Source organism: Euwallacea similis, chromosome 21 (assembly GCF_039881205.1).
Source record: "Euwallacea similis isolate ESF13 chromosome 21, ESF131.1, whole genome shotgun sequence".
NCBI classification, from domain to species: domain Eukaryota; kingdom Metazoa; phylum Arthropoda; class Insecta; order Coleoptera; family Curculionidae; genus Euwallacea; species Euwallacea similis.
This window is the reverse complement of record NC_089629.1, coordinates 3,135,647-3,161,609: the sequence shown is the minus strand read 5'-3', so window position 1 is coordinate 3,161,609 and position 25,963 is coordinate 3,135,647. Positions and strand designations below refer to the sequence as shown.

Genomic DNA, 25,963 nt, shown 5'->3' with positions numbered 1-25,963 from the left:
TATGGTGCGTTATGGGTACGGGATTGTAAGGAGATATCTGATTTAAAAGAGAGGTCAACCGTCGCAAAACTTACTCATTGGCTAAATTTAGTACCTTTTAATTAATAACTCAAGCTATTAGCGGTTTTACAGACCATATATTCCAATTAAGGAGATATGCGCAGAGCTTATGCAAGCACAATGGATTTTTCAAAATTCAATCCCTATAGCTCATCTCATAGCTCAAACAAATCATATGCAGTTATAACCCAATTCCAACAGTTTTCCCACAACAATAATGCAAATATTCGCTGTCTGTTTTCGATTAATTAATCTCGCAACGTTACAACTTAATAATGTAATGTTTCGCTAATTTCTCGAAGGATTCAAGTTCAAAAATCACTTAAGCAATCGGTGCGTTATGAAGAGTTTCACAAAAACATTATAAGTTACTTAAAACCCCGTTAATTTCCATAATGATATGTCGATCAGTATCTGTATCCTTGAAGGAAATGGATCTACATCCATTACAATGGCGGTGTCAAAGGCGGGTTGCAAAACTTCCAAAATTTGTATGTATGTGCAACATCAATCACCCGAATTTCGCAATGAGCACGAAAATTGGTCCAAAATTGATGATCTTTAGTAAGAGCGTAGATGTTTCTCTATAATGTCTGATTTCGTTAATTTTAACTAAAGAATAAAGTGATTCGCACCTTCGCACTAAAATCATTGTCCTGGAAGCTTAATTGTGACCAACAGACCGTCTCTAAACTTTATATCCACCAAGGGCATCTTCAATCTTCACGCTAGAAAAGATTCCCTGCAGTAAAACAATCGTTTCTTGAATAAGATTCATTACATTAATAAATTTCCTAGGTTTGGGCTATCCAATTCATATGTTCCATCAAAGTAGTACCACCCCACTATCCAAGGTGGTATAAAAGATTTTTTAATACATTTTTGTGTTTAGTTTAATCGTCGTTTTCGGGACAACCTTTATATCGTTACGGGCGTCGTTATGAGCTGGTATTACACGAGTGTAAGTTTAGTTTTGTGTGATAGTGAATCCTAGATGATTTAGGTGTTGTGGTACGCAGGGGTGGAGGAGGAATATGAATTTTGCTTAAGTTATATGAATGTTAAAATTTGTCAAACGTGAATAACTAAAATTTCCAGAAATTCCGGTGTACCCCAAAATCTATTGCTGACCAGCAAGTTAATTTATTTTTTTATGAAGAGTCAAGGGAGGAGATAAATGCATTAAAAAAATTACTATTCTGAAAAAAAACCACGTGTTATATGGAAATTGATTAACGACAAACAACAATTTGCTTCAGCCGTCTTAGAACTAAACTCAAAACGAGGAAAGGGAAATAAAAAATACCTGCCACGAGCTAGACACACTCAACTCTGATGATTATTTGCTCAGAGTTATTGAGAAACATTATGACAAAATTATAAGAAATTTTTTAAATGAACATTAAATTCTTTAAGGGCATAAGAGGGCTAAGACAGAAAGAGTAGCCATAGAAGAGAGCACCTATGTTCAGGGCCGGCCTCAGCAAGTTTAGTACCCTGGACGAATTTTTGATCTTCGCCTCCCTGCCCCAAGAAAAACCGCTGACCAGGAAATTCCACCCACCTAAGCCGTACCACGGTACTGCCTATGTAGGCTAAGCAACACCAACACATTTCTTAAAAGCTCACTTCAGATTAAAAATTTTAAGAAACCCCCTGAGATATGTCTTAAGAAGAGCAGAAAAGAAAAATAAAAAGATAGAAGGGCAGTGCAGTTGGGAGAAGACCATTATTCTGTGCAATGATGTGCCACTTATGTGCAGCAAATGATCGAATTCAATTAGTTCCATAATTATGAATGAAGATGTACACGAAACGTTGCTATAGTAACCCATGAAACTTTTTCTAATTTTGGTTTTTTCACTTTGCACAAATGCACTTCTAGTTAGATCATATAATTGCTGGCTACTATCCATATTTCTTCAATGGGAAAACGAGAGTTATCAGCATTATTTTGAAGCAATTAAAATACATTAACAATAATGATCAGTTATTATATACAGCACATTTTAATTTACATCATTGTTTAGAGCATAATTTACACCATAATCTCTAATCTTATCGAGGCCATTAATTAGTAAGACAATCAACGTACATCCTCCAACGAAAATTCCTTCATGGCTAATTGCTATTTTGTCTGATTCAACAGCTTACAAGTCTTCTACTCTGGATACACCTCACTAAAGGAGGTGACGACGACTACAACGTGGTTAGACCTAGCGGTTCCTTTGAATTTGGCTACACAAACCCTGATTCCTATCACTTTGCCGATGGCACCAGGAACAATGTAGTTCGTGGCGAATTTGGAGGGAGAAATCCTAAAACTGGTAAAAAGCAATTTCACCCTAAAACTCTTTTTTCTACTCCTATGATAATTAGGGGGAATCGACACCACAATCTACACAGCTGGACCGAGAGGTTTCCGTCCTCGAGGCAAAAACGTCTTCAGAAAGTACGACTTGAACCAAAATGGGCCTAGAGCCATAGGATCTCGCGATGACCCTTATTATGACCCATATGAAGACTCTAGTTACAATTTCGCCTTCAGAACCGCCACTTATAGTAAGCAGGAAAGCGCTAATCGAATCGGTGATGTTACTGGCAAGTAAGAAGTTTTGTGGAGCGATTCAGAATTTCCTCTTCTAATAAAAAATTTGCTGCAGATATTCATATAGGGATGATGTGGGGGAGAGACATGATGTGGAATATATCGCTGGTAAGAATACAGGATTCCATGTGAAGACACCTTTCCCCGACAGCAATCCTGGGGCTTATGGGTCCTTGTACTTCAATGGAAGAGGTCGTCCTCTCCCAAGAGGACGAACATCTATCCAAAGAGGACTTGATGGGAGCTACAAGTAAGAATTCTTCTCAGGCAGTTCTTCGTTGTTTCTCAATCATTTTGGTTGTAGATTTGTGTCTTCAGGCCCAGATCAAAGACGTACTGAAGTAAGCGATTCCACTGGCCACGTAAGAGGGTCCTATACCTACCTGGATGATAAGGGCAGACAACATTCTGTGCATTATATTGCAGGTACCTCAGTATTGTTTCATCTACCAAAGCAACTTAAGGCAAATTATATGTCAATTCAGGTCCAGAAACTGGATACAGGGTCTTGAAGACCGTGAAAGGTCCCCATTTGCCCACAATCTTTCCCTTTGATGCCCCAGGGGTTATTGCTGATGACTTCTACGGATATAGGCCTGATGGTGATGTTTTTGATATAGCTGCCAGTGGAAGACCTTTCAATCCTGGTCGTAGGTAACTTCACAAAATTGTAATAAAAAAATTATGCCGAACTTGCAGGAAAGCCTGCGAAACCTTCAACAGAACTGAGCAATGGAATTGATATAGGAAATGAGGATTATGATCGTTTGGGAGGAGATGGTGAACTGGGGGGAGATGGCGGGCTTGCAGGTCAAAATGATGGTAGTTTTGGGAGCAAGAAACCAAATTCCCCTAAACTTCCTCCAGTACAAAGTAGCACCTCAGGACCATTGTCATCGAAACCGCCAAACCCAAATTTTGAACCATTTAAAGAAGAGAATGGGGACAACGAAGATTTTGGTGATGATTTATTTGGAGGTTCTGGGGGAGGTTTTAAGCGGCCTAGACCCACAGGGAGGCCTACAATAACAACCTTTAAACCTATCAAACCTACAATTCCGAATGTTGCGGGGGAGGACGACGGATCGTATAAACCGGAAGGAGAGGATGGGTCTTATAGGGCAGAGAATGATGATACAGGGTTAGAGTTTGGCAGCTTTGGGAATGTAGCAAGAGGCAGTTCTACTACCACTTTAAGACCTGGTAATATTATGTTTCTCCAAGAAATATCATTACTGATACATATTAATTATCTGCAGCCTCATCAACGCTTGCAGGCTATCCATCAGGAAAGCCAACCTCTGGGCCAAGTTTTGATGATTATAATGAAGAGTCAGATAAAGTGTTTATTGGAAGCCAAACTGGGAGACCCTTTGGTAACGCAGGAGGAACTTTGCACGTTGAAGGAGGTCAGAAGCCTTGTGCAAGCTGCCCTGAAACTATAGTCACTAACATTGGCCATAAACCTTTCCATGTCCCTCCAGGAGTTTCTGTTAGGTGGGAAGTTACTGAGATCCATAGTATATTATATTAAAGTTTAATTTTCATAGGGCTCATGTTCAGTCCATCGATCTTTATCCTCCGGAGTCCCTGTCGCCCAGTGAGGCTTTGAAGGCTACTACGTCCTTCAGAAGGGAGCAACTTAATGAAGCTCCGAATAGCACCATTAAGACTGTGAATAATATAATTAGCAGTAGTACTACGAGTTCTGCTATTAAAACTACGAAAAAAGATAACGATTAAGGGTTAAATAATATTTTTTATGCTGGTACATATGTAAATAGGAGGCACTGACTAACCTGAACTAACCTGAAGTAACTGAGAACCTCCGAGTAACTTCAAGGTTTTCAACACAACGAGGACATTTTTTCGGGAATTTTAGGATTATTTCAACTAAGTTGCAGTGTAGTGCTATAAGGTTTTGATTGTTAAGCTGACCCTGTCCTAATCTATTTATAAGATTGATCGCATTGTCAATAAATGCATCATACATTGTCCGCAAAGCTGTTTTTATACATCTATGAGTACTTATACGCAATACATACATTAATTATTAGGTATGCAATTGCAATAATAATTATTGATGGCATCCAATCATTATGTAGCTCAGTTTCTCTTTGTCATCATATCTGAAATGAGCGCAATTCTGGTGAGTTAAATCTGATATCAGACGTTAATTTCCGTGATGTGTTAGCTCTAAAGAAACTGTTTTTCCTTCTTTTTTTAATTTTAATTACTCTTTACTAAAACCGAACTGCATTCTTCTGGTAGAACATTTTTCCTCAATTTAAACCCGCACTTGAACCAAAAATTCTATAACGAATATATGGCGAAGGCGCCTGTTCCGCCCTCAATTATCTCTTTTACTGGAAACTACCACTTTCCGCACATGTTACGTAAACCAGTGTGTCAATTCGAGTATTAACGTTTCAACCCATATATAACGTAACCAACATAATGCCACATTTTCAATACAGGTTTTAGCAGTTTACCTGCAATCTCTGACCTTCCAACACACTCTACTTTGTGCGGCTTATCAGTACGACCAAATCTCACATTCGAATGAGGGCAATTACCCGTACCGTTCTGATAATGGAGCAAGAAACCGAGAAACTGCCTTTTATGGGGATAATCTAGGGAATTTGGGGGCAAATTACCAACCGCAATCAAATGGTCGGCAAATTCCTGAATACGATAACCCAAAAGGCATATTACATATTTCATCCTTCATAACATATCCAAATAACCGCCTTTGTCATTACAGCCTCAAGTCCAGTGAGGACCAGCCCTTATTGGCAGCCGGTCTACCCTTTTAACCACATCTGGACGATTCAAAGAACAGCAGGCCTCTACATTACACCGTATTACTTGATAGATCCCCAAAATTACCTCTATAGAGATTACGACCAGAACGACCCTTCGTCTTATCGATTCAAATTTGATACAGGGAATTTCAAGAAAGTTGAATCTTCGAGTGAAAACGGATGCATTCAAGGGCGATTCGAATTTGAAGATAGCAATGGACCTCATGGGTTTAGCTATAAATCTAGTGGTCAAGAAGGATTGCAAGTTAAGGCTGAAGGTGGTAGAAATGGATATCAACCTCTGAATGCCACTGCTCTGAGGCCAACTCCTGGTGAAGAATTTTTGTCCTTATTTTTAGTGGTTTCATAGCAGGTATTTAATTTAGAGTTTATCGCCGGTCAAAATGGATCACCCGCTAAAAATGAGACGAGAATATCCGGCCAGCTTGGCTCTCCATTCGAAAACCCCCAAAGCCTTGCCAACCTCACTCAAAACCTACAACAGCTTTCCAGCGACCTTAAAAACCTTCTTGACTCATACTACATTTTACCTTACAGAAAATATCGCTCCTATTATTTCCTATTTGATGCTGGTTCTCATAAAACTGAAGAAACTTCAGATCCCAATGGAAATATTAAGGGGTATTTTCAATATGTCGATGACACTGGCTTTCATGACTTGAAGTACGAGACTGACCCTAAACAAGGATTTAAAGTGACTGGAGGGAATTTGGCTTGTTTAGTGTTAGGCCCTGAGGCTGCTAAAGGTAGTCAAGGAGGGATAGGTGTGGAGAATGGGGAGGATGTTAGAATTGTGCTTGGAGGAGCAAGCGCGGTAGAAAATGCTACATATGGGAACTATTAAGGGAATTTTTAAGATTTTGAAGCATATTCTAGTAAATACAAATTATCTACTCCATCTCTCATTTATTTAACCTTAATTAATAATGGACATGGGTATTCCACGAAGTACGCGCACACAGTACTTAGGCACTGCCCATGGGTTCGGGGGCCTATCGTAGTAACAAATATCTTGAAAATTTAAATAAGCATCATTATAGATAGGAGAAGGGTATGACGTGACTGAACCTAATGAGGGTTTGGATTCATTATAGGTAGGAACTCCTGTAATCTCATCTTTGGAGAGCGGTTTGGAGTATACCTTCTTCTTGTCATCACCTAAATGTAATAATTCCTTACTACAATTTCTCATGCATATCTTTATATTAATTACTAACGTGGAATATTTATGCTCATCGATGGATTGAGCCCTGCGTAAGTGAGGACAATCGGCTGGATTCCTAAAGGGATTGGGATTGCTGCAGGGGCCTCAGCTGGTTTGGAATCGTCATTGCTCGACCGTCCCTCTGAATTTTGAACCGCAAAATTTAATAAACAGTTTAAACTAAAATAAGTTGTATTTGGTGTACCTTTAATGGGGTTCGCGGAAGGAACGGGTGCAGGCCCCAGGGAGTCCTGAAGTGGTTTGCCTCCCAGTACTAGTTTAGTTATTGCAAGAGGGGAGTTTTCAATAGCCACTGCTCCGCTGCTTTCTTTGATATTGTAGGAAAACTGATCTCCAGATCTTCTTACGTCAACTTCGGCTATATGGAGGGGACTCGGAGTGGCCCCTTGAGACCCGGCGATGAGGCAGGCGCATACTATGACCTAAAGAAGAAATTGAATATATGAGGTAATTTTGATTCGAAAGAGAGAGTAAGAATGGTAAGTTTTGTGAATTTTTTTAAGAGCTGAGATGAGGCATGAATTTACCTGGAAGACTGAGGAAAACTTGACAAAATGCAGCTATGAATTGTTGTGTGAGGTGTGAGAAGAGAGGAAATTTTGTCCATATTTAGGATAAAACACAGATCGTATTTACGATACAAATCACCCCCGGTAGTTTGGGAAAATTTGGTCATAGAACAAATATGAATTCCAAAATTTAAGAAGACAGGCAATTTTCTTCTCGCATTTTGGTCGAAACCCACATATGGCACCAACTGGGGCCGCAAATCGAACGTCAATCCCAAGAACGAGAGGAACCTTTATATACAGGGCCCCTGAATTTCGGAAGGTGAGTAGAGCAAAAATTCCCCAAATTTTGATTGGAATGCAGTACTGAAGTCCATTTTAGAGGAACTAATGCCTGTTTTCGGAAATGAAAGGGGAATATTTTTGGAAATTCACGAATTATGGGATGCCAAGTGCCCTTTACGAGTCCCAGTATGAGTCCCAACTGCGTCTTTGTAAACAAAAATAATTAGTCTATTTAGCGGTTCCTACCATCATTTACCTAAAACCCAGGTACGCTTGAAAACACATGTTTTTCTCATTTGTAATCCAGCTATAGCAAAAAAAATCTTCTTGCTTACCAAATTCATGTTACCCGAAGCACTAGAACAAGTGTCTCTAACTAACCTAACTCGCAAGAACTGGATGATTATATATACGGGGAAATAAAAAACGGAAGATGCGACATTCCTGAAGATTCAATGCTTCTTTGCAAGGATTGGCATAGTGCAACATTTAAGAAGAAAAAAGGAGGATCTTGGGCGCGTTAATGGATTGACGGAGGCAGGTTTTGCTCCAATGGTTATGAGATCTTAGATGAGCAGGGAAACATTTGAGGATATCTGTGCATAAGTAATTTAAAGAACTCTGGTGGAATAAGCGCTTTCTGGGAATGCCAGCTAGCAAAATATCCCGTGGAACTCGTTTAGACATGTCCAAGTTAATAGATCGGGATGGTAAATTGGAATATATACAATCGTAAAAGTAGGAGCAACAAACCCGTTTTTAAGAGGATTGTCGTAAATTTTAAAGATAATTAAAGGCAGCTGGGCTTCAACAGAGACAAGGCAAAAAATTGGAGAGATTAGGAATTTGCATCGAGAAATGTAGCAGTAAACACATTTTTTTTACCCGATTCGATTGCACTTCTCTCTCGGCTCATGAGAAGAAGTTCAGGTTCCCGTATACCTAGCCACATCCATCAATACCTACGTACTTCTTGTGTCATCAATTACGATGTCGATCGAAAATATGTATTGAGGTGACCACGTTGTCCATAAACAGGCTCATCACGATCCTAACCGTAATAAAGAAAGTTCCTCGAATGTTATAATGCTTGCTTAAAATCGGTAATTGACGCAACTTGGAACTTTTATAATTTTAATTTCTTACGTCTTCTCCCTGCTGTGCATATTAAAGCCTCTCTTCAGCCTGCAACTTCAGCGAGTTTTCCTCTTAGCACATGTTTATTTACTAATTTCTTCATCTGATATGAAGAGCTATGCAGGTGCAGTTCTAGTGGTTCGCCTTGTCCGTGATGGACCTTGACATTGCGAGTCGATGAACTCGCCTGGCAGCTTACAAGAGCTGATCTTGGATTTTTGCTCGTCTTATTTCCATCAAAAACAATTTATCTGGTTATTGGAAATTTACGGTACTCGTGGGTTAAAGAGAGGCGTTATGGCAGCCCAAAATTAGCCGTGCAAGTGCGGTTTTTAGGCGTTTTTGCTTGTGGGTGCCCAAATTTCAAACAGTTCAATGCCTGGACTTGCTTGGCGTCTAGGTTAATGAATTCGAGGTATCATCTTCAAGAACTGGTCGTCAAGCGAGTTTTCTGAATAAATCTAAAGTTGGTTTTTAATTAGAGTTGAGTTTCGGTTATAAGAGTACTAAAAAGTAATAAGTCTTGCTCAAGAAAACATTAATAGTTTTCCTGGAAACTTCGCACGGTGATTTTTCAGGTCCGGGTTAAAGGAAAGCTTTCTTATCTTTTGGTTGAAACTAAAGTACTACTTAGGACATCGTTTTCTGAAAATTTTGGGAAGTTTCCACATAAATTACTTTTGCAATTTTGGATGAAACACAAGTGATGACGCTAACTGCCCGACAAATTTGAAAGAATGAAGAATTGATAAATTTCTAGATTATGCTTTTGATTAAATAAGCAGCCTTCTGATTTATGGCCAATCATACTCGCAAGAGTTATGAATAAAATTTGTATTAATTAGGTGTACTTGATGGTCTCATAAAAAAGGCTCAGTTTTATATAACATTTTAAGGGCCAATTCCACAGATATCAGTTAAACGAATGTGAGCATTGAACTCCAGAATTAGAATTTCTTAATTTAACTTGGGAATTGAAGATATGACTTCACTCAGAAATTCCATGTTTACATAGCTTATTATTATAGAAATAATAAGCTCTCCATTTCTTTTTTCCGTACCTTCTTTCGCTTCATACAACAATACGGTACCGGTACTTCGACGTTATTATCAATAACGTGGTTTCTCAAATCGCGCCAAAAATTGACCATCGGCGACGTCCTCGATTTCCTCCTGACCAGTACCATCGCACAAACCAACTTCTTCCGTTAGTTTTAAAAAGCGCTTAACTATATGGTGGCTGTCAGTCGTGCGTACGCTTGATGTATGCAATATAGTGCCCATATCTATACCAATAAGACAGTTATACTATGTGGTGTTCAAAGTATCTTTTGGTAGGTACCTAGATATTACTTTTGGTAGTAATAAGTGGGTCTATGGGTTTAGGTTAAGGTGTCAGCTTATTCATTTCATTAACGATTAGTATAGTAATTATTTTAATAATTGTGATATTGGTGAAGTTAAAGAAGTGTACACTCAGTAGTATGTAGAACCAGCAGAAAATCACAGAAATTTGGGCAATTTTACCCGATCACTACTCCTCATAAGCAATTAACATTCTCTAGAAGACGTCTTTCTGGCACGTCCGATTATGCAACGACAATTAAATTCATACTTTTGATTTTTATACATAATTTTTCTATTTCCTCTAATTTCAAAATATTCACTTACAATTTCTGCTTCCTTAAGGTTCCACACATGCGACTACACCATGTAAAAAATCTAACCGAAATCTTAAATCATTTCGAAGCAGACATAGAAATAAGTCGTTGAACTTACTTCCGATCCACAAATATCCATGATTCACACTAATTTGTTTATAACATTAAATCACCATAAAATTGTTAAAAATATGATAATTGAGGAATTAATACTAAATATTCAGTAAGTATCAAGTATTTTTAAATTGCGAAGATACGATTTTTATCATTCTTTGCTAACTAATTTGATTTGTCTGTGCTCGGAAAACTTAATAATTCTTTCAACTTTCATCTTGAATTCTCAGGTACTTTATATTGGCCTTGCATCCTGTAGACCTCAGAATCAGAAACCAATCGAACCCCAAAAAGGAGGAGCTGACTCTCAAGTGCAGTAAGTATTATTTTTCCTTCGACTTCAACTGAAGAGAAAAAGGAATATATCCATGTTCTGTTTTTGCATGTCTGATAATAAGCTAATGTACATATCCCATGTTTCGGAGAATTTTTTATATTTTCGATTTTTTAAATAAAATTCGGACACCCTGTATCTCGAAAATTACGAAATCGCGGACTTCATATTGATAAAACTGGGTTTATTTTTCGAGGACCTATCAGCCATTTCAGATTGGCCAGTTCCCAGACCTATGACGAAATTTTACGGGTGACCCTTAGCACCCACTAAAATGTCCAATCATCCACGCAAATACTTACTTGTTTATTATTCATTTTCCTAATTAAATCTCCCTGAAATTGTTCATAGATTTCTTGCCGAATAAAATCAAATAATTCATAAATGAAAAAAGATTTATTATGTATTTATTAATCAAAAACGCATTACTCTTTCATGTAATTGGGCTAGTTGGTGTAATTTATTATTGTCATTCACCTTAAAAACTTTTAAAAAATTGGAGCAAAACTAAAGACTAAAAAGCTGCAACGTGCCACTGCAAGGGACCGAGCCGATCGAGACCGGCCACTAAGAATTGATACGACCAAGACTGGCCTTGAATTGATGCAAGGTTGCAACTCCGGACCTGCTCCCTTTTTGCACAAAATCTGAATCAAATCAAAACGACCACAGCTTCAAAATTTCCCAATCCAAGAAAATTTTAAATGACCACTAACGCCGAGGAAGTAGAGTTTTACCATTCGCGTATGATTTCTTTTTCTGGACTTGAAGCTGGATAATCGCAGAATTATGCCGCAGAAACTAAACGAATATTGATATTATAGATATATGTGAAATTCGTTTCCAACATTAATGATGAATATTGGTATCACTACATTAGACTGAGAGTCACCATACCCTTATTTCAGGGTAAATGCCGAAGATTGATCACGTTTAATATCACTTTTCGTTAAATCTAAAGACGGTCAATAAGTTTTTTGTGAGATTTTTTTAACTCGGTTTCCCTATTAAAATTGTCTAGAAAGTCAAATTTTGCTTATATAAATCGCATTTTAAGTTTGCCAATTAAAGATAAAAAGCAAGTGGAAGGGCCATTGAAAGTCAAATGGAAAGCTGAAAACCTCATGAGCGTAGAAGTTTTCCTTCGTTTATATGCTGTGCCGTGCAAACTGAATTAGTCCCGCCACTGAAACTCGATGAGAAGAAAAACTTTCTCAAACAAGTCTTGGTAAACCAGGAAATTATTCTGTTCAGAGTACGATTTTAGTGAAAAACGATTAGTGAACAATTCCTACAAACAAGATTCCCTTGTAAATAAAACGAATACATACTTACTAACAAAAGAGATGTACAAAAACCAAAGAAATTGTAGGTAGGAACAATAATACTGATAAGAATACTCTTTGTAACATAATCTCTGTGGGTGTGAGTGCTGTCTTAATAGTGTAGGTAGAAGCTAGTTTCATGTGTATAATAGGTAAGTTAGAAATTAATTAGTACCTAATATGACGTAGCTTCGCTTTAATAAACAATAATCGTCCTGCTTTAAATAATTATGCTGGAAGAACTGGGAAAGAAAATTATGACTGGAAAACGACTTTGTTTTTAGGGTAGAACGGCAATTTATCCACGAAGTAATTCCCCTTGATAACCCGCAAGACCGCCCTAAAGTACCTTATTCGGCCCAACGCAAGATAGATGCAAACACTAAGGAAATTCTGGACAAAATCGCAGAAGTCAACAAGAAGCAGGGACTTCTGCAGAAGAAGCCCAAGCCTAGTTATTTCCACTTCCCTTTCAGCTACTCCAGGTCTCAGGACCAGCTTAAATCAGCAGAGCAGTTCAAATTTTCACGGGACCCATTCAGTAACCCCATATTGGATTATTTGGAAAACGATCATATTAGAAGAGCTGCAGTGCCTAGCTTAAGGCAACCAAATGTTCATAACGCTGAACACTTATCAGGGTTTAGCGCAACAGACAATAATCCAGAAATATTGCCTGAAGACCAAATTCCTGGCCAATATGTTAAGAGAAAAGTGACTCATTACCAGTCATTCATGGCTCCTAATCCTTACATGAACAATATGTTTGGGGCTCTTCCTGAACCTGCTGGGAACTACTATCCTTCACCGAACAACCCTCTAACATCTGAACTAAATACTCAGAACACCCCTCTTCTTCAAAAACAAACTGTGGACAATATCAGAGACATCATGCTTCAATATCCTATCAATTTGCAGCAACAATATCAACAGCCCATGTTGAACAATTATCAGCAGCAAAGCGGCCATAAAGCCAGACAAAATTGGAATTGGCCTGGAGCTAATTTGTTCCCTATCTACATCAGAGACCCATTTCTTCAAATGTACTACGCTGTTACCAATATGGTCGAATATGGGAACAGTGCTGGTACTGATGGGCCTTGCAAGCTGACTCCAAGGCCCCAACCGTCTAGGGTCAAGAGCACACCTGCTCTAGGACATCATCAAGTTTCAGTAGAGATGAACAAGAAAGTGGGAACTAAGGAAATCAAAATAGCTCATATTGAAGGAGAGCAGGATCCTGCTCATTACCTCGATTTAGAGGATATTGATTTAGGAGATGAGGACTTGGTTAAATTTACTGTAAATTTGCCCATGGATGAAGGAAGAGGATTGAACGAAAATATAAACACAGAGAAAATAAACTGGAATTCATATTTCACACCTCAAAACGAAACCCAATTAGCGAACCTAATCTTAACTCATAAGCCCGAACCAAAGGAATCTCCTCAAATTATCAGACAATCGGTGCAAATCGAAGAAGTGGAAGATGATCTTCAGGAGGCAGAGAAGGCGGAAAATATCAGCGTTTCTAACGAAGGAAGTAGAAAGGTTTTCAGCAAAGATAATACCGGAAATGGGATCTTCATTCACAAGCTCAAAGTTCGAAAAGGGGGAGTGGCAATTGCAGGCCCTGGGGGCATTGCAACTGCAGGCAGCGGGGGGACTGCTATTGTGGGCCCCAATGGGGTGGCTTATACCCATCCTGACGGTCTTGCAATAGCGGGGTCGGGGACTAAAGTTGTAGCAGTAGACCCGAAGATCGATTTAAATGAAGTCATAAAGGATTCTGCGCTAAATGGGACGAAGCACGAACCTAATATCAGAATTGGGAAGGTGGTAGCTGTAGGGCCTGTAGTTTACTATAATAGGGGGAATGAGTATTAGGGTTGTGAGATTAAAGTGATACGTTATCTTTTAGGTATATGTGGTTCTAAGCTAAGAACCAATTGAAATAAATTTTGCGGAATAGGGAAAATTTCAGAAATCCGACAGTGGTGAAGTTGAGTGAAGTCGGTCCACGTCTTTGCTAAAGCCCACTGAAATTGATTGATTGATAGTAAATACAGTACAAGCGTCTGATTTTCAACCAAATCTTATTGTTAATCAAATTTATCCTACTGTCTAAAGATTTTGAAGACATAACGCACTTTGCATGTGGGGATTTATCAGCAGAGACTCGTTTTTTTTTAGACCATTCCTCAGGGTATTCGATTTCAATTGGGGCTTAGTTTAAATAGGGCGTGTTATTAAAATGACTTAGCTATGTCTTCTCATGCCAAAAATTGTACAAATGGGAACAGCTAAGTCTCCAGGGAGTTGTTGTATTATAAGAGACAGGTATTAGATATAAGGTAATGCAGTTAATGAAACCATCCTAAGGCCTCGTCCTTTAGGTTCCAATATTGTTTTAAACATTTTGCCATTTTTAATAAACTGTTTTATTTTAAACCAGTAAATTATTACCCCCAACCCCCACGTGAATCTAACTCTCAATCATCATCCGATTTCTGCTTTTCTATAGAAATTATACTTTTCTAGATCCACTTTATAATCAATCTCTTTTCTCTTCCTAGACCTCCCAACGCAAGATCTTCACCTGCTTGGCCACCGCTTCTCTTCTTTCCAAATCATGGCTCTAACCTCTATTCTGCGCCCGCTTCCTTTCAATACTACCGCTTTCCTAGGTACTTCGCCCAATCTGCTACACAGCTGAAAAAAGAATACAGAAATCTCCTGAGGAATCTTTCCATAGAAGAACCGAGGAATTTCTTCACAAAAGGAGAACTTAAAAACGCAAAGCCACCATCTTTAGCCCCGTACCGTTTGCATCCTCTATTCCATTATATCCACAACCATAACACCATAGCTCAAGATAAGGTCATTCGATTCAGAACTTCTAACTTCTTGAACGAAAAGGATATCACCACGTTGATACTGAAGCCTCAATCAACAGCAGTGGCCGGGGTGGAAGGGAAAGCCATTTCTAACCCTTTATCTAGGGCCATTCTCAAGAAAGGTTCCAATGCGGATATACTGTTTGAACCTGAGGCCGTTGCCATAGCTGGACCGGGAGGCATTGCACATGCACAGAGTGATTTAGAAATTAGTTATGAGTACTTTTAAGCTGCTATAGATTAATGAGAATTTAGGAAATGCGTGAAAAAGTTCTCTTTTAACACCTGACTGTTTTTGGTGTTCTCTTATCTTCTTATCTATTTAATTTGATTTCACTCTTCTGTCCTGTTTTCTCAATTATACAATGAGTAAGTGAATATTGTAACTGCAAGCAGTAGGTGGGGGGCTGCTGTTGTTGTGGGTCCCACTGGTTTATACCTATCCCCAAGGACTGGTACAAGCAGGGTCTGGAATTCCTCCGTCTTCTGCCATTTGTTCCCACTCCCCCTTGTAGTACAAAAATAGCTCAATTTTATGGAGTGTTAATTAATGTGTAGACTTAAGTGTCGTAGGTAAGGAAAACTATAATAGTATTTCTGTTATACTAAGTAGATTTCAAGGATATATCCTAGTATGCTCTCGGCTGAATGATACGTTCCAGTTTTTAATTCTAATTGTATCCTGAATTAAAATCAATTGAACAACATTTGCAGTATTGTTTGTTAACAAAAGTTACCATAAATTGTTAAAATTAATACCATTTTAAGTACTATTTAGGTGATAATATTGTCTTGATAAGAATAAAAATATCAGAAGCTGATGGGTCTTTATTTAAAAAAAAAAAAAGTTTCAAGTGATTGTCCTTCTCCAAAATTTTCATATATTGCTCATGTTCTTAATGTAACTTCAATCTCTTATCGCCTCCTGAGCTCAACTCCTGGCATTGTATTGCTGATGCGTGGAACACTTAACTGTAATTTCACTTCGTAAATTGTTTATTCAAGAAATAATCACAAGTTTTAAATTCCAGGGGTGCAAATAAGTCAAACTCTGTCACCCTAATCCCATTCTACGGAGGAGCAAAAGGGCAATCCCTCCAAATATCAAACACGCCATTAGGACAAGTAATTTCAATCGTGCAAACTCCTGAGCAACCACTACCCCCACTCGAACAAACCGAAATCGAAATCGACCCAACCGAACTGGAAAATCCTCCTCTGCCCTCCTCCTACGACACCGAACATTACGAAGGGTACGATGACTACATTAAGAATATTCAAATCAAAGCCAGTGAAATTGTTAAGTTGCAGGAATTAGCTAAGGCCAAAGGGGGTTTGACACCAGCCGAGGAGTCAATGTATCAGCAGCACATGAAGTCAATTAATCAGTCTGCGAAAAAGTTGGCAGAGTTTCAGGATAACACTGCTTTAACACTCGAAAATAGACAAGGCTTGACTCAGTGGTTTGAGCGAAAGAGGGAGAGTACGAAAGATAAGAACAAGAAGAAAGAGGAGGAGAAGAAACGTAAAAAGGAGGAGGAGAAAAAGAAGATGGAGGAGGATATGAAGAAGAAAAAGCAGGAAAAGGAGAATCAGAAGGAGGAGGAAGAGAAAGTGGAAGAAGAGGCAGATGAAGATCAAGTTAACGATGCTGTTGCCATTAATTTGCCGCCAGACGATGCTTCAGTTGCGGAAGCGAAGCCAGTGGGATTGGCAGTAGCCGGTATGTTGCCAGAAAACTCCTCTTCTAACTCATAAAAATGCTTTTTTAGGCGAAGGAGGTGTGGCGGCAAGCAAACCAATAGCAACCGCAGTAGTTGGTCCAGGTGGGCTGGCAATAGCTCGTCCAGTTGGAACAGCGATAGCAGGAGTGTCGCCAGATCAAGCATTGGTACCCATTTACGTCGAAGGTTTGGGCTCTGGACCCCCGAAGAAACCTGGGAAGAATAAGACGGATCAAATGAGCGAATTTCTGAACAGGATTATTAGTAAATATCATCACAGTTAAAGTATTATGTAGCTAGTGTAATGCTCAAGTAATCATTATTGAATAAACTGAATCTGATAGGCGTTTGATGAGGTTATTGATTTGATTTTAAGAATAAGATGGATGGCCGGCGGCCAGTCCACGTAACCAATTGTTCATAGGTGCCATCTGAGTTCGCCCGGCTTAAGAAACGAGTCCCATGGAAGGTTTCGAAAATCAACCCACACTTAACCCAGTGATATATTGTGCAAAGTGCAATTAAATGCGAAAGCGACAATTTGGCTTTTAAGTAGTTGGTTGATCGTCCATTGTGTCCTGAGCTGATTATATTCAACCGTGGTTAAATGTCTGATTGATCACGCTGATGAGGACCTGCCGATTGGCCTCACTTCTCTATGATGAATTTAATCAAAAATGATTTTCTCCTTTAAATAGAGAAATATGAGTTAACTTTCCTTCCGGAATAACATTCACGGTTGTGATCATTATATTCGATCACGAAAGGACTTTAAATCAAGGTGCGTGCAAGCTGTTAACGGAACAAAAAAAAAAAAATTGTTATTTAGCATTTTAATGTTATTAATAATATCATATTACTCATTGGGCGAGACAGCTCTAACTATCCATTCTTGGATTGTCCTCATCAAATTTATCTATCAATTGCTCGGAAAATACCGCAAAAACCATCATCGTGCACTACCATGGACATTCCACACAATGCCCCACCTAATTCTTTACTGAAAAACGTTGACCAAGAATGCATTTGGACAGGGACCAACCCTCAAAAAACACAATAAACCAAATATGTGTAATCTAATTTTACTTGTTGATGGTTGATGGAATCTGGGCAAATAATAAAAATAAAAATTGGCCAATGTTAGCATGGGTGGGCCCCACCTTCCGTCGCGTATAAGAGAGGTCGATGGTCCTATGATTGAAGTCGTTACAGCAAAGTAGTTGTGCTGCGGTAACTAATCAAAACAAAGCTAAAGAGCTGAAGACCTTGCCTGGGTAAGTACCTTCTTCGTTATGGTAATTTGGTTGGGTGTCTGGAGTGAAGAGGCAAGAAGATTATGTCTAGTTGTAGTATTTGTTATAAATTTGTCTTTCAAATTTTATAAACCGTCAATTATCACTAAAAGCATGAGACTTTTGCCAATTTTTACCGGCGATGGGTTCTGATCGTGAAAATTTTGGTACAAAATTTAAAAGAGTTTAATGTAGAGAAGGAAACGAGTTCAGAGCTCATTTGCACAAATTTTTTAAATTCTCAAAGTCTTCCAGAGTACTAATGATTTTTGCACTGAAATAGTATATAGACGCCTGTATTACTTTTTTTCGTAAAGAAAATGAAGTCTAGATTGAAAATACGTCAATCGGAGGAAGGGGTGTGGATTAAACTCCCCAACCCTCAGCTTTTACGACTTGAATCTCTGTAATGACCCACCCCATTTTGAGAGCTTAATAGAGCTTTAAAGATTTTCAAAATCCTGAGTGAGCGCGAGAGCCACACAAAGAAGAGTGAAATTAATTGAGCGATTCTTAAATTAGAGACTATTTTAGGAAATTTGCCACAGAAGGTGATCAAAGTAAAAAGGTTTATCAGGCTAAAAAAGGGTTTTACCTTGGAAATCTATTCTAGGAAATTAGCTAGAACTCGCGAGAGTTTCGTTAGTTAGAGTAGCTCAAGGGGTACAATATTTACTCAGAATGATCAATATTTGTTAAAGAAAACTATGATGGCTAGTGGCGTGAGAATGAGCTGTATCTCACGAATAATACATCTCGTTGCCTACGTGATAACTATTTGTAGTACTAAATGTGGGAGAATAGAACTGTTGAAGGAATTTCAGGAATTAGAATTTCTGTAGAAAAAAGTAATCGATTAACGCTATTTTTTTTAATTCGAAATTCCAATAGTTGAGAGTGAAACCAATAAGTTGCAGAGCCTGAATCGAAGTAATGAAACTCGTTTAAGGGCTGCTAAATCAATGTATTGGCAACTTTATACCAATTCTCTCTGTATTTCAACGTTTTCTCCCGTAAATATTGTTCTTTTCTAAATTTATCTAAATGCAACATTTAGCTGGTAATTTTTCAGTGAGATTTAATCGTATTGTCAGTGGTTTCATGCACAAAAATATTGAATATTAATAACTTTGCGTAATAATAACATTACGAACCAATCTGCGTTTCCGAATGACTGGAATTTGAGAGCAAATTACTTAGAACAATGATCATTTGCATAAACGTATTTTAGCAATGGGTACTTATTAACCATTCGGGAGAGCACATAAGAGGCAAAACGGCATATAAGAGAGAATTTAGTTCTTAAGGAGAATTTTTTAAGTCGAACGAAGAATATCAAGTAATTCAATGGTTATGACCAAACTTGTGATGTGTTTGAATCGGTCAGATTAAGAACAGTACAAGTCCAAAATTTGCGGTTTTTAAATAATATATCAATTTTTTTGTCCTGCAAAGCTGCATCAAATGAGTAGAACAACAGTCTCAAAACTGCATTGTTAAGGCGATTGTTTGAGCTTACCGAATATCATTGAGAGGAAGAACAGTACAAGTCCACGTTTTTTTTTTTTTAAGGAAAAATTGAAAAATGCATGATATATCAAAACATATTTTTAGTTCAAAAGACGTAAAAAATACACTACATAATAATTTGTGTGAATAACCTCAGACAACAAAAAGCATAAAAAATAAGGTATACATTATTTTTTATTTTCTCAAAAATCATGATTTTGGACTTGTACTATTCTTAACCTCGCCAATTCATTTAATTTATTTAAAATTTCTCGAAATTTAGCTTATGAAGTTTCATCTTGAGCCGCAGTATAGTTTGATAAATGTTGAAGGTCCTATCAAAAGTAATGCTTTTCAAATTAAAATTCATCGAAAAACCATAATTTTCTTCAGGCAATTATTTTATACAAAGTAGCATTATTCGACTCTAAAAGGGTTATGAATCAGGAATTATATTCTATATTTATATAATTGCTCTGTAATTGGCTCTCAAATCATACAATTGTCCTTTAATTACAGCTTTTCTACTAGTTTCAAGTGAAATTCTATCGTTTATATATATAAAAATTCTTTCCTAGGATTGCTCAAATCACCATTCAACAACGAGCGATTGTGTCACAAAAATTCTTCCTTCCATTGTTAACCAATAAACGAATTTTTGGGCTAATTTAATCCTATATTCAATTGCCGTCTTTCACTCATGAAGTTCGGTATTCATACGGTTTACGTAACGGTCGATAATAATGCTACAATATTGATCAACGCATTAATTATGTCCCCATGAACCTATATGCCTGGTAAATGGTATTTTTGCACATTCGTAGTCATTTCTGTTCGATGTAGTGGTAAGCGCATATTAAAGAGTCTTGATAGTATTGAGAAAGGTGCCCCAAAAATAATTTTCATATTTAGAGATAGGTACGTAGGTAAATGAACAAGTACTTGTTGCATAGCTTTCTCAATCAGTACCAATCTCTGGAGAAATTTTCTTTAGCCTTTATGACCCACGAGACGTTCTAAAAACTTGGAAAACCCATAGGGTTCCCATCCAAAATGTATGTATTATACGGGCACAAGTTTAGTGTATGATTTCATGCCCAACTGTTAATGATTGTTCGGTGACCATCAACGCAAATTATTATAAACCACTTTAGTGTATCTAGTTATTGCAATTTAGCTACAAATCTAAAATAAATCGAACTTTTAAACATTGAAATAGCTAGCCGCTAGCTCTTCATGACAACATCTTCTGGTTCCAGAAAACCATGTTTCTTAAACTGCTACCACCGATCCTCTTCCTGGCCTTCTCGGCTGCAGAGCAACCATCAGTAAGAGAAGCCAAAGCTGACGTTAAACCTCAAGAGGGGCTGAACACTAAAGTCTACCTCCTCACGCCTGTGGACTTACCCAAAAATGAGCCTTTGCAGGAATTGAGGCAGTTTCCAGGGGAGCAACAATACTCCCCTGAAATATACGGACTGACCTACCTGCAGCCCCAGGGGGCTCAAAGTTCTTTGCACAGGTTTGTACTTGTTGAGATCTCGTGATTAATGGCTTTATCGTGTTGGTTTGGCGAACCTTTAATTAAGGTTGTATTAAATGGGGTTTTTTGTAACCTAGAAACTGGACGATAATGGAAATTATCTTGTAAAGATCGCGCTCATTGTCAGCGTGTTAAACGAGTTCCAAATGCACTACCCTTCACTTTAAGTTCACTTTCAGTGGTCAAGATTAAAAACATTTAGTAAAAACGTAATTGCAACATGGCTTGAAAAGCGCTCGTTCCCATTAGGCGATACGGCTAAGTAACAATTTTAAGGTCTATAATGAACTATAAACAAAATTTAAGGGTCAAATGGTGTAAGTAAGTACCACCACAAAACCGTTATAAGCGCTAAAGAGTTCGTTCAAATGGGTTTTCAAGATCATTTTTTAAACCGGTTTAAATACCGCATCACCTTGTCACGGTCTTCTATAAGCTCTCAGTTTCTACATCTATTTTAAACCCATTTTTAGATCTTCTTTTATGTTGAAAGGGTTTGCGCAGGCTTCTGTAGAAGGTACCCAAAAGTATGGAGAGTTGGTCAAAGCGCGAAAAAGTTGCGCCTTTATGCAAGGAGCATTTAGCCTTTTATTATTTCAAAAAATTGAAAAAATTGCAAAATCCTTTTTTTCCTTGAATTAGATACCTAATTACAAGAAAGCACGCAAATGAAGTTCACTTTCCTGAAGCTCATTTTAACCTGAAGGATTTTTCCAGGGCAGATTTTTCCGTGTTTTGCTAGCAACTAATAATTAAAAAAACGACCATGTTCCACTTGGCGATTTGCGACGGCGACATCTTAATTTACCTAAAGTATTTTCAAGATGAACACGATCAAAATAAGCTCACGCACCAGTTACAGCAGTACTATTGAACAGGACCGCACTTAGGCTCTCTTAAAATGTAATAAAAAAATATTTGTGAGCTTATTGCTAAAATAATTTAATACGTTAAAAGTTGAAATATATGAGGATATTAACAAATCCCAAACAACAATAAATAACAATTAATAGCATGTAAGTAGGTACGTACAAAAGAAACGACAACGAAACTGAATGCAACCCTGTAAAATGATTTGTCACCTACAGGTGTAGACCAATCAACGGCTAGCCACAATATGAATGACAGGTGCATTATTGCTTTGATAATTTCTATCTTGAAAATACAATAGACTATATGTACGAGCTTATTTATACAGGGTGGTCCTCATCTAATGGTCGAACCTTCGGCCACATATTTATTGTGCATCAATACTGTGATTGCGCTAAATTTCTTTTATACGGAAAATGTCAGTTTTCGACATACGCAAAGAGTCAAAATTCCACTTATTTTTTCTCTAGCTCTGACAGTTTTTGAGATGTTTAGTTTAAATCTTCAAACGAGGATATTCATTCAGGTTTGCTCCGCTAAACTCATTTGTTCGGCAATTGGAGAAAAACTGATTTATTGAAGAAGCCAATGTGCTTGAGATTGTTACGTGGAAATTTTTGTATTGGTTTTAGGCTGCAGCCGCAAATAGTGCTCTACGGCCCCGGAGGGCAAGGCCAGCCAATCCTGATCAACCCTGGAAATCCGCCAGGAAACTTTCTTATTCCTCAAGGCCCCGGGCCCAATGTGGTGCTTAGGAATAACCCCCAAGGACTTTTCCCTGTAGCCGGTTACCCTAAGCCAGCTCATGTGCCGGCAATTGAAAAAGATGCAGAAGAAGTGCCCACTAATCCTGCTAAGGTTCCCCCATTAAAAACTGGTAAATGCTTAATTGTTATTGTTTTAAGAATTATTATATAAAAATGGTGACTGAGCAAAATTACGAGAATATTTTGAAAATAGCACCTTGAGTAGTTGCGTATGAAGGTTATTTGAAAACTAGGGTGGCACAAGCACTACTTTGTTCCAATAAATAGGTACTGCGGAACCACTTTCTGCAGAACAAAAAAGTGTAAATCTCTCGCTCTGTCGATGGTTCACTGACCATCGACGTTGCGTTGTATTGTGAGTTTATACAACAATCATTATCAAAAAAATATTTGTTCAGGCACAATATCAAAGGAAACCCAAGACAATGATAAACGCATAGGAAATGGATATGAGTCAATCCCCACAATTAAATCAAATCTTTAGGATAATTTCATTGCGGTGACCATGAGCGTCACTAGAAAAACGCTAATAAAATCCATTCCCTGAATAATTGCAGAGTAATTCCTGAAAGAGCGAATTTGCATAGCATTTATTCCTTGTTCATAATAATTAATCTAATTGTAATTCTAATTGAGAAAGAGGTCACTGTCAAACAAAACTAAGAAACGGCGACGATGATGGTCTTTTGAATTCCGGTTGCGTGCTGCATATGTAGGTACAATGACACGTCATTTTCGTGCAAGAAATCTACATTCATCGTGCGTAACTTGATTATAATTGAAAAATTTGTTGCGTAGGTATTTCGCTTCACTTTGCGGAAAAACTGCCCACAAGAATTTCCTGAAAGTGCGTGAAACACGATTGGAATATTTGTTTGTTTAAACCTAAAACCCAAGTGTGAGGGCGAGTACTCATTTTTAGGTACTTAGCTAGCGCCCCTCGTATCAAATGTGGCTTGTTTCTCTTGTCTCGTCATTGCTAGTTTTTATCCATATTGTTTAACACATAAATAATTATTTTTTACCAACAAACCTTAGATACGGTTAAAAAGGTCGTTGGGTTTTTTTGCCGGAGAGTGTCTGAGCCTGCGAATTTAAGGTTGTCCCCGCGTAATTGGGCAAGGTTTCTGATGTAATATTCATACAAGAAAAAGTGTTTGAATTGCATAGAAAAATCATCTCGAATAGTCAATCAGCTAGTAAATCCTATATTACTTTATTACTAGGTATTCTCCTAGGGCAGCCCAAAGACCCTAAACTCAAACCAGAGAAACTTGAGACTTTCACCGAGACCACTGCACCAGACACAAAAACCGCCCAAGGGCAACTTCCAAACTTCGCCCCTGAAAATGTTAGTTTACGTCCCGGCCAACGCTTCTTCTTTCTAAATGGAAACAACCTCTTCAATTACCCCTATGAAGAGAAGCAAGAACTGCCCTTGGGTGGTGTCAGATACACCAACGTGCAACAACACCAACTCATCCCTCAAAAGTTCTTGCAACCCTTCGCTAGGGAGCCTCCTCAATATGTGCAAGATTTAGGACATTCACCTGCAAGTGTCAGTTAGGCTTTGCCTGTTGAGAGATAAGAGTTAATAAAAGTTTGATGTTTTAGGGTTCAGTTCCAGATTTGCTTTTGCGCAACTCTTTTCTAAATAATAATCCAGAATTTCCAACTCAAGCCAATGAAGCAAAGCCTGACGGTGTCATCAGGGCTGCTTCCCAATACTCCAGAACTGGGGCTCCGCCAGATCACCTAAACTTCCCACCAGCGCCTCAATTTTATTACGTAGAACCTCAAAAACCGATTAACGCATTTCCGTTGGGGCTCGACCAACAAATTACTTCAGGTAAAAATTCACCAAGAACTAATGAAGAATGAAAATAAAGGACTTGTAATGCAATTAAGGTCTTGGAGTTCGCTCTTCCAGTGATGGCATCAGCACCAATGCCCTGGGACAATTCCGATTCTCACCAGTGATTAACCAAGATTTGTACCAATTTAAAGATGACGTGGAAAATGATGCTGTAGTGGTAGATGCCTCATTTGATGCTTCGACCAACAACGATCAACGACAAGGTAGCCTTAAGGCTGCTGAATCCGTGACCAGTAAGACATCATTCGATATAGATAAAATTGAAACTCAAAATACACATTTTAGGCGCTACAACTGAATCAGAAAAGCCGAAAAAAGAAACCGAACCAACAATGGCCCAGGCAGGACCTCGGGCTACAGCTATTGCAGGAGCTGGTGGTGTAGCTGGATCAGCCCCTCGGGGGACAGCTATTGTTGGAAAAGGGGGCCTGGCAGTGTCGAGTCCTCAAGCTACAGCAGTAGCAGGCACCAAAGAAGACGAAGAAATAAAAGAGAAGTCAGAAAAAAAACAATCGTAACAATGGTAACATAGAAAGAAATGCCATGAAGTTCAAGTTTTAAGAAATAGCTTTTAATTGTTCATTGCAGTGTGATTCCGGCAAGTGTTAAGTAAACAGCGCTAGGCTGAAAGTGAAATGGATCCAGCCAGTTTTGTAGTTCTAATTGAAAGTAATAAGAGAATATTGTATTAGCATGATATAACCAATGTTCTCTAACAAGAAATGGAAGTTTTTAAATTAGGGTAGATTTAAAACCAATAAAAAGAAAAATGTCATATATTGTATATTTATATGGTATGGCTCTTTGCCTACAACCATCTGATTTATGCCAACAAACACGATACCGATAACGCCTGGTCTGGGATTCTGTATCCACCAATATTCACATGCCAATACCCTGGTATTGGCACCTTTCATTCGCCAATCTTCAAAAAAAAACCTTCTACAAAAATAAAACATATATTACTATAATACTCTTAAGAAATTGTGATAATGTGAATAAAATTGTTATAGACGACACTGTCTTCACGAAGGAAAAATGGATTGATAAAATGTTTTTAAGTTTAAAACTTTCTGAAAAAGTAATTTTCATATTGTGTATTTCACCCCAAAATTTAGTCTTCGCAAAATCAGTGACATACAGAATAATTTTGCGTAAAAAAGATCAGTGAAAACTTAGTGCTCCGACTTCAGTGAGATTGAGTTCCGCAGTATACATACCATATAGCTTTGATATACAACGGTAAAAACTCGAAGCAGACAACTTCGATTTTTGGGTCCAAAAAATATCATGGACTACAGAACATGAAAATTTTTCAAAGCTGTATTGTACAGCTACTGCGGAACCAAATTTTAGTTACTCTGGTGTTAAAATTATTTCAGGTCGAAAGTCGAATCATAAC

The 25,963-nt window shown here is 38.1% G+C and overlaps 5 protein-coding genes across 7 annotated transcripts; 4 read left to right on the top strand and 1 right to left on the bottom strand.

Annotated features, from left to right (window-relative positions):
- The first annotated feature begins 230 nt into the window (after positions 1 to 230).
- On the top strand, positions 231 to 4,665 carry Cpr73D (Cuticular protein 73D). The gene is made up of 9 exons (XM_066400853.1): positions 231 to 1,021; positions 2,210 to 2,387; positions 2,440 to 2,665; positions 2,724 to 2,918; positions 2,973 to 3,094; positions 3,154 to 3,318; positions 3,368 to 3,871; positions 3,928 to 4,165; positions 4,219 to 4,665. The coding sequence occupies exons 1-9, from the start codon at positions 1,001 to 1,003 to the stop codon at positions 4,409 to 4,411; spliced, it is 1,842 nt and encodes a 613-aa protein (XP_066256950.1). The 5' UTR covers positions 231 to 1,000; the 3' UTR covers positions 4,412 to 4,665.
- Positions 4,666 to 4,771: 106 nt separating this feature from the next.
- On the top strand, positions 4,772 to 6,337 carry LOC136416005 (uncharacterized). Its single transcript, XM_066400960.1, has 4 exons — positions 4,772 to 4,817; positions 5,146 to 5,374; positions 5,433 to 5,804; positions 5,859 to 6,337. The coding sequence occupies exons 1-4, from the start codon at positions 4,803 to 4,805 to the stop codon at positions 6,335 to 6,337; spliced, it is 1,095 nt and encodes a 364-aa protein (XP_066257057.1). The 5' UTR covers positions 4,772 to 4,802.
- A 344-nt stretch (positions 6,338 to 6,681) lies between these two features.
- Positions 6,682 to 7,981, bottom strand: LOC136415888 (uncharacterized). The gene is made up of 3 exons (XM_066400759.1): positions 7,848 to 7,981; positions 6,903 to 7,140; positions 6,682 to 6,839 (listed from the first exon to the last, which is right to left on the bottom strand). Exons 1-3 carry the CDS (start codon positions 7,854 to 7,856, stop codon positions 6,706 to 6,708), a joined length of 381 nt encoding a protein of 126 aa, XP_066256856.1. The 5' UTR covers positions 7,857 to 7,981; the 3' UTR covers positions 6,682 to 6,705.
- Positions 7,982 to 9,767: 1,786 nt separating this feature from the next.
- Positions 9,768 to 17,038, top strand: LOC136415903 (GTPase activating protein homolog 4-like). 3 transcript variants are annotated; one of them, XM_066400805.1, is made up of 5 exons: positions 9,787 to 9,983; positions 10,655 to 10,740; positions 16,012 to 16,233; positions 16,273 to 16,703; positions 16,753 to 17,038. In XM_066400805.1, the coding sequence occupies exons 1-5, from the start codon at positions 9,960 to 9,962 to the stop codon at positions 16,986 to 16,988; spliced, it is 999 nt and encodes a 332-aa protein (XP_066256902.1). In that variant the 5' UTR covers positions 9,787 to 9,959; the 3' UTR covers positions 16,989 to 17,038. The 3 variants fall into 3 exon arrangements, with proteins under 3 accessions (XP_066256900.1, XP_066256902.1, XP_066256901.1); XM_066400804.1 differs by having other exon boundaries at positions 9,789 to 9,983; positions 16,012 to 16,703; XM_066400803.1 differs by lacking the exons at positions 16,012 to 16,233; positions 16,273 to 16,703; positions 16,753 to 17,038 and adding an exon at positions 12,368 to 14,103 and having other exon boundaries at positions 9,768 to 9,983.
- Positions 17,039 to 17,838: 800 nt separating this feature from the next.
- On the top strand, positions 17,839 to 25,334 carry LOC136415899 (uncharacterized). Its single transcript, XM_066400797.1, has 7 exons — positions 17,839 to 17,978; positions 20,765 to 21,027; positions 22,551 to 22,795; positions 23,912 to 24,243; positions 24,300 to 24,534; positions 24,594 to 24,794; positions 24,847 to 25,334. The coding sequence occupies exons 2-7, from the start codon at positions 20,771 to 20,773 to the stop codon at positions 25,077 to 25,079; spliced, it is 1,503 nt and encodes a 500-aa protein (XP_066256894.1). The 5' UTR covers positions 17,839 to 17,978; positions 20,765 to 20,770; the 3' UTR covers positions 25,080 to 25,334.
- Positions 25,335 to 25,963: the final 629 nt, after the last annotated feature.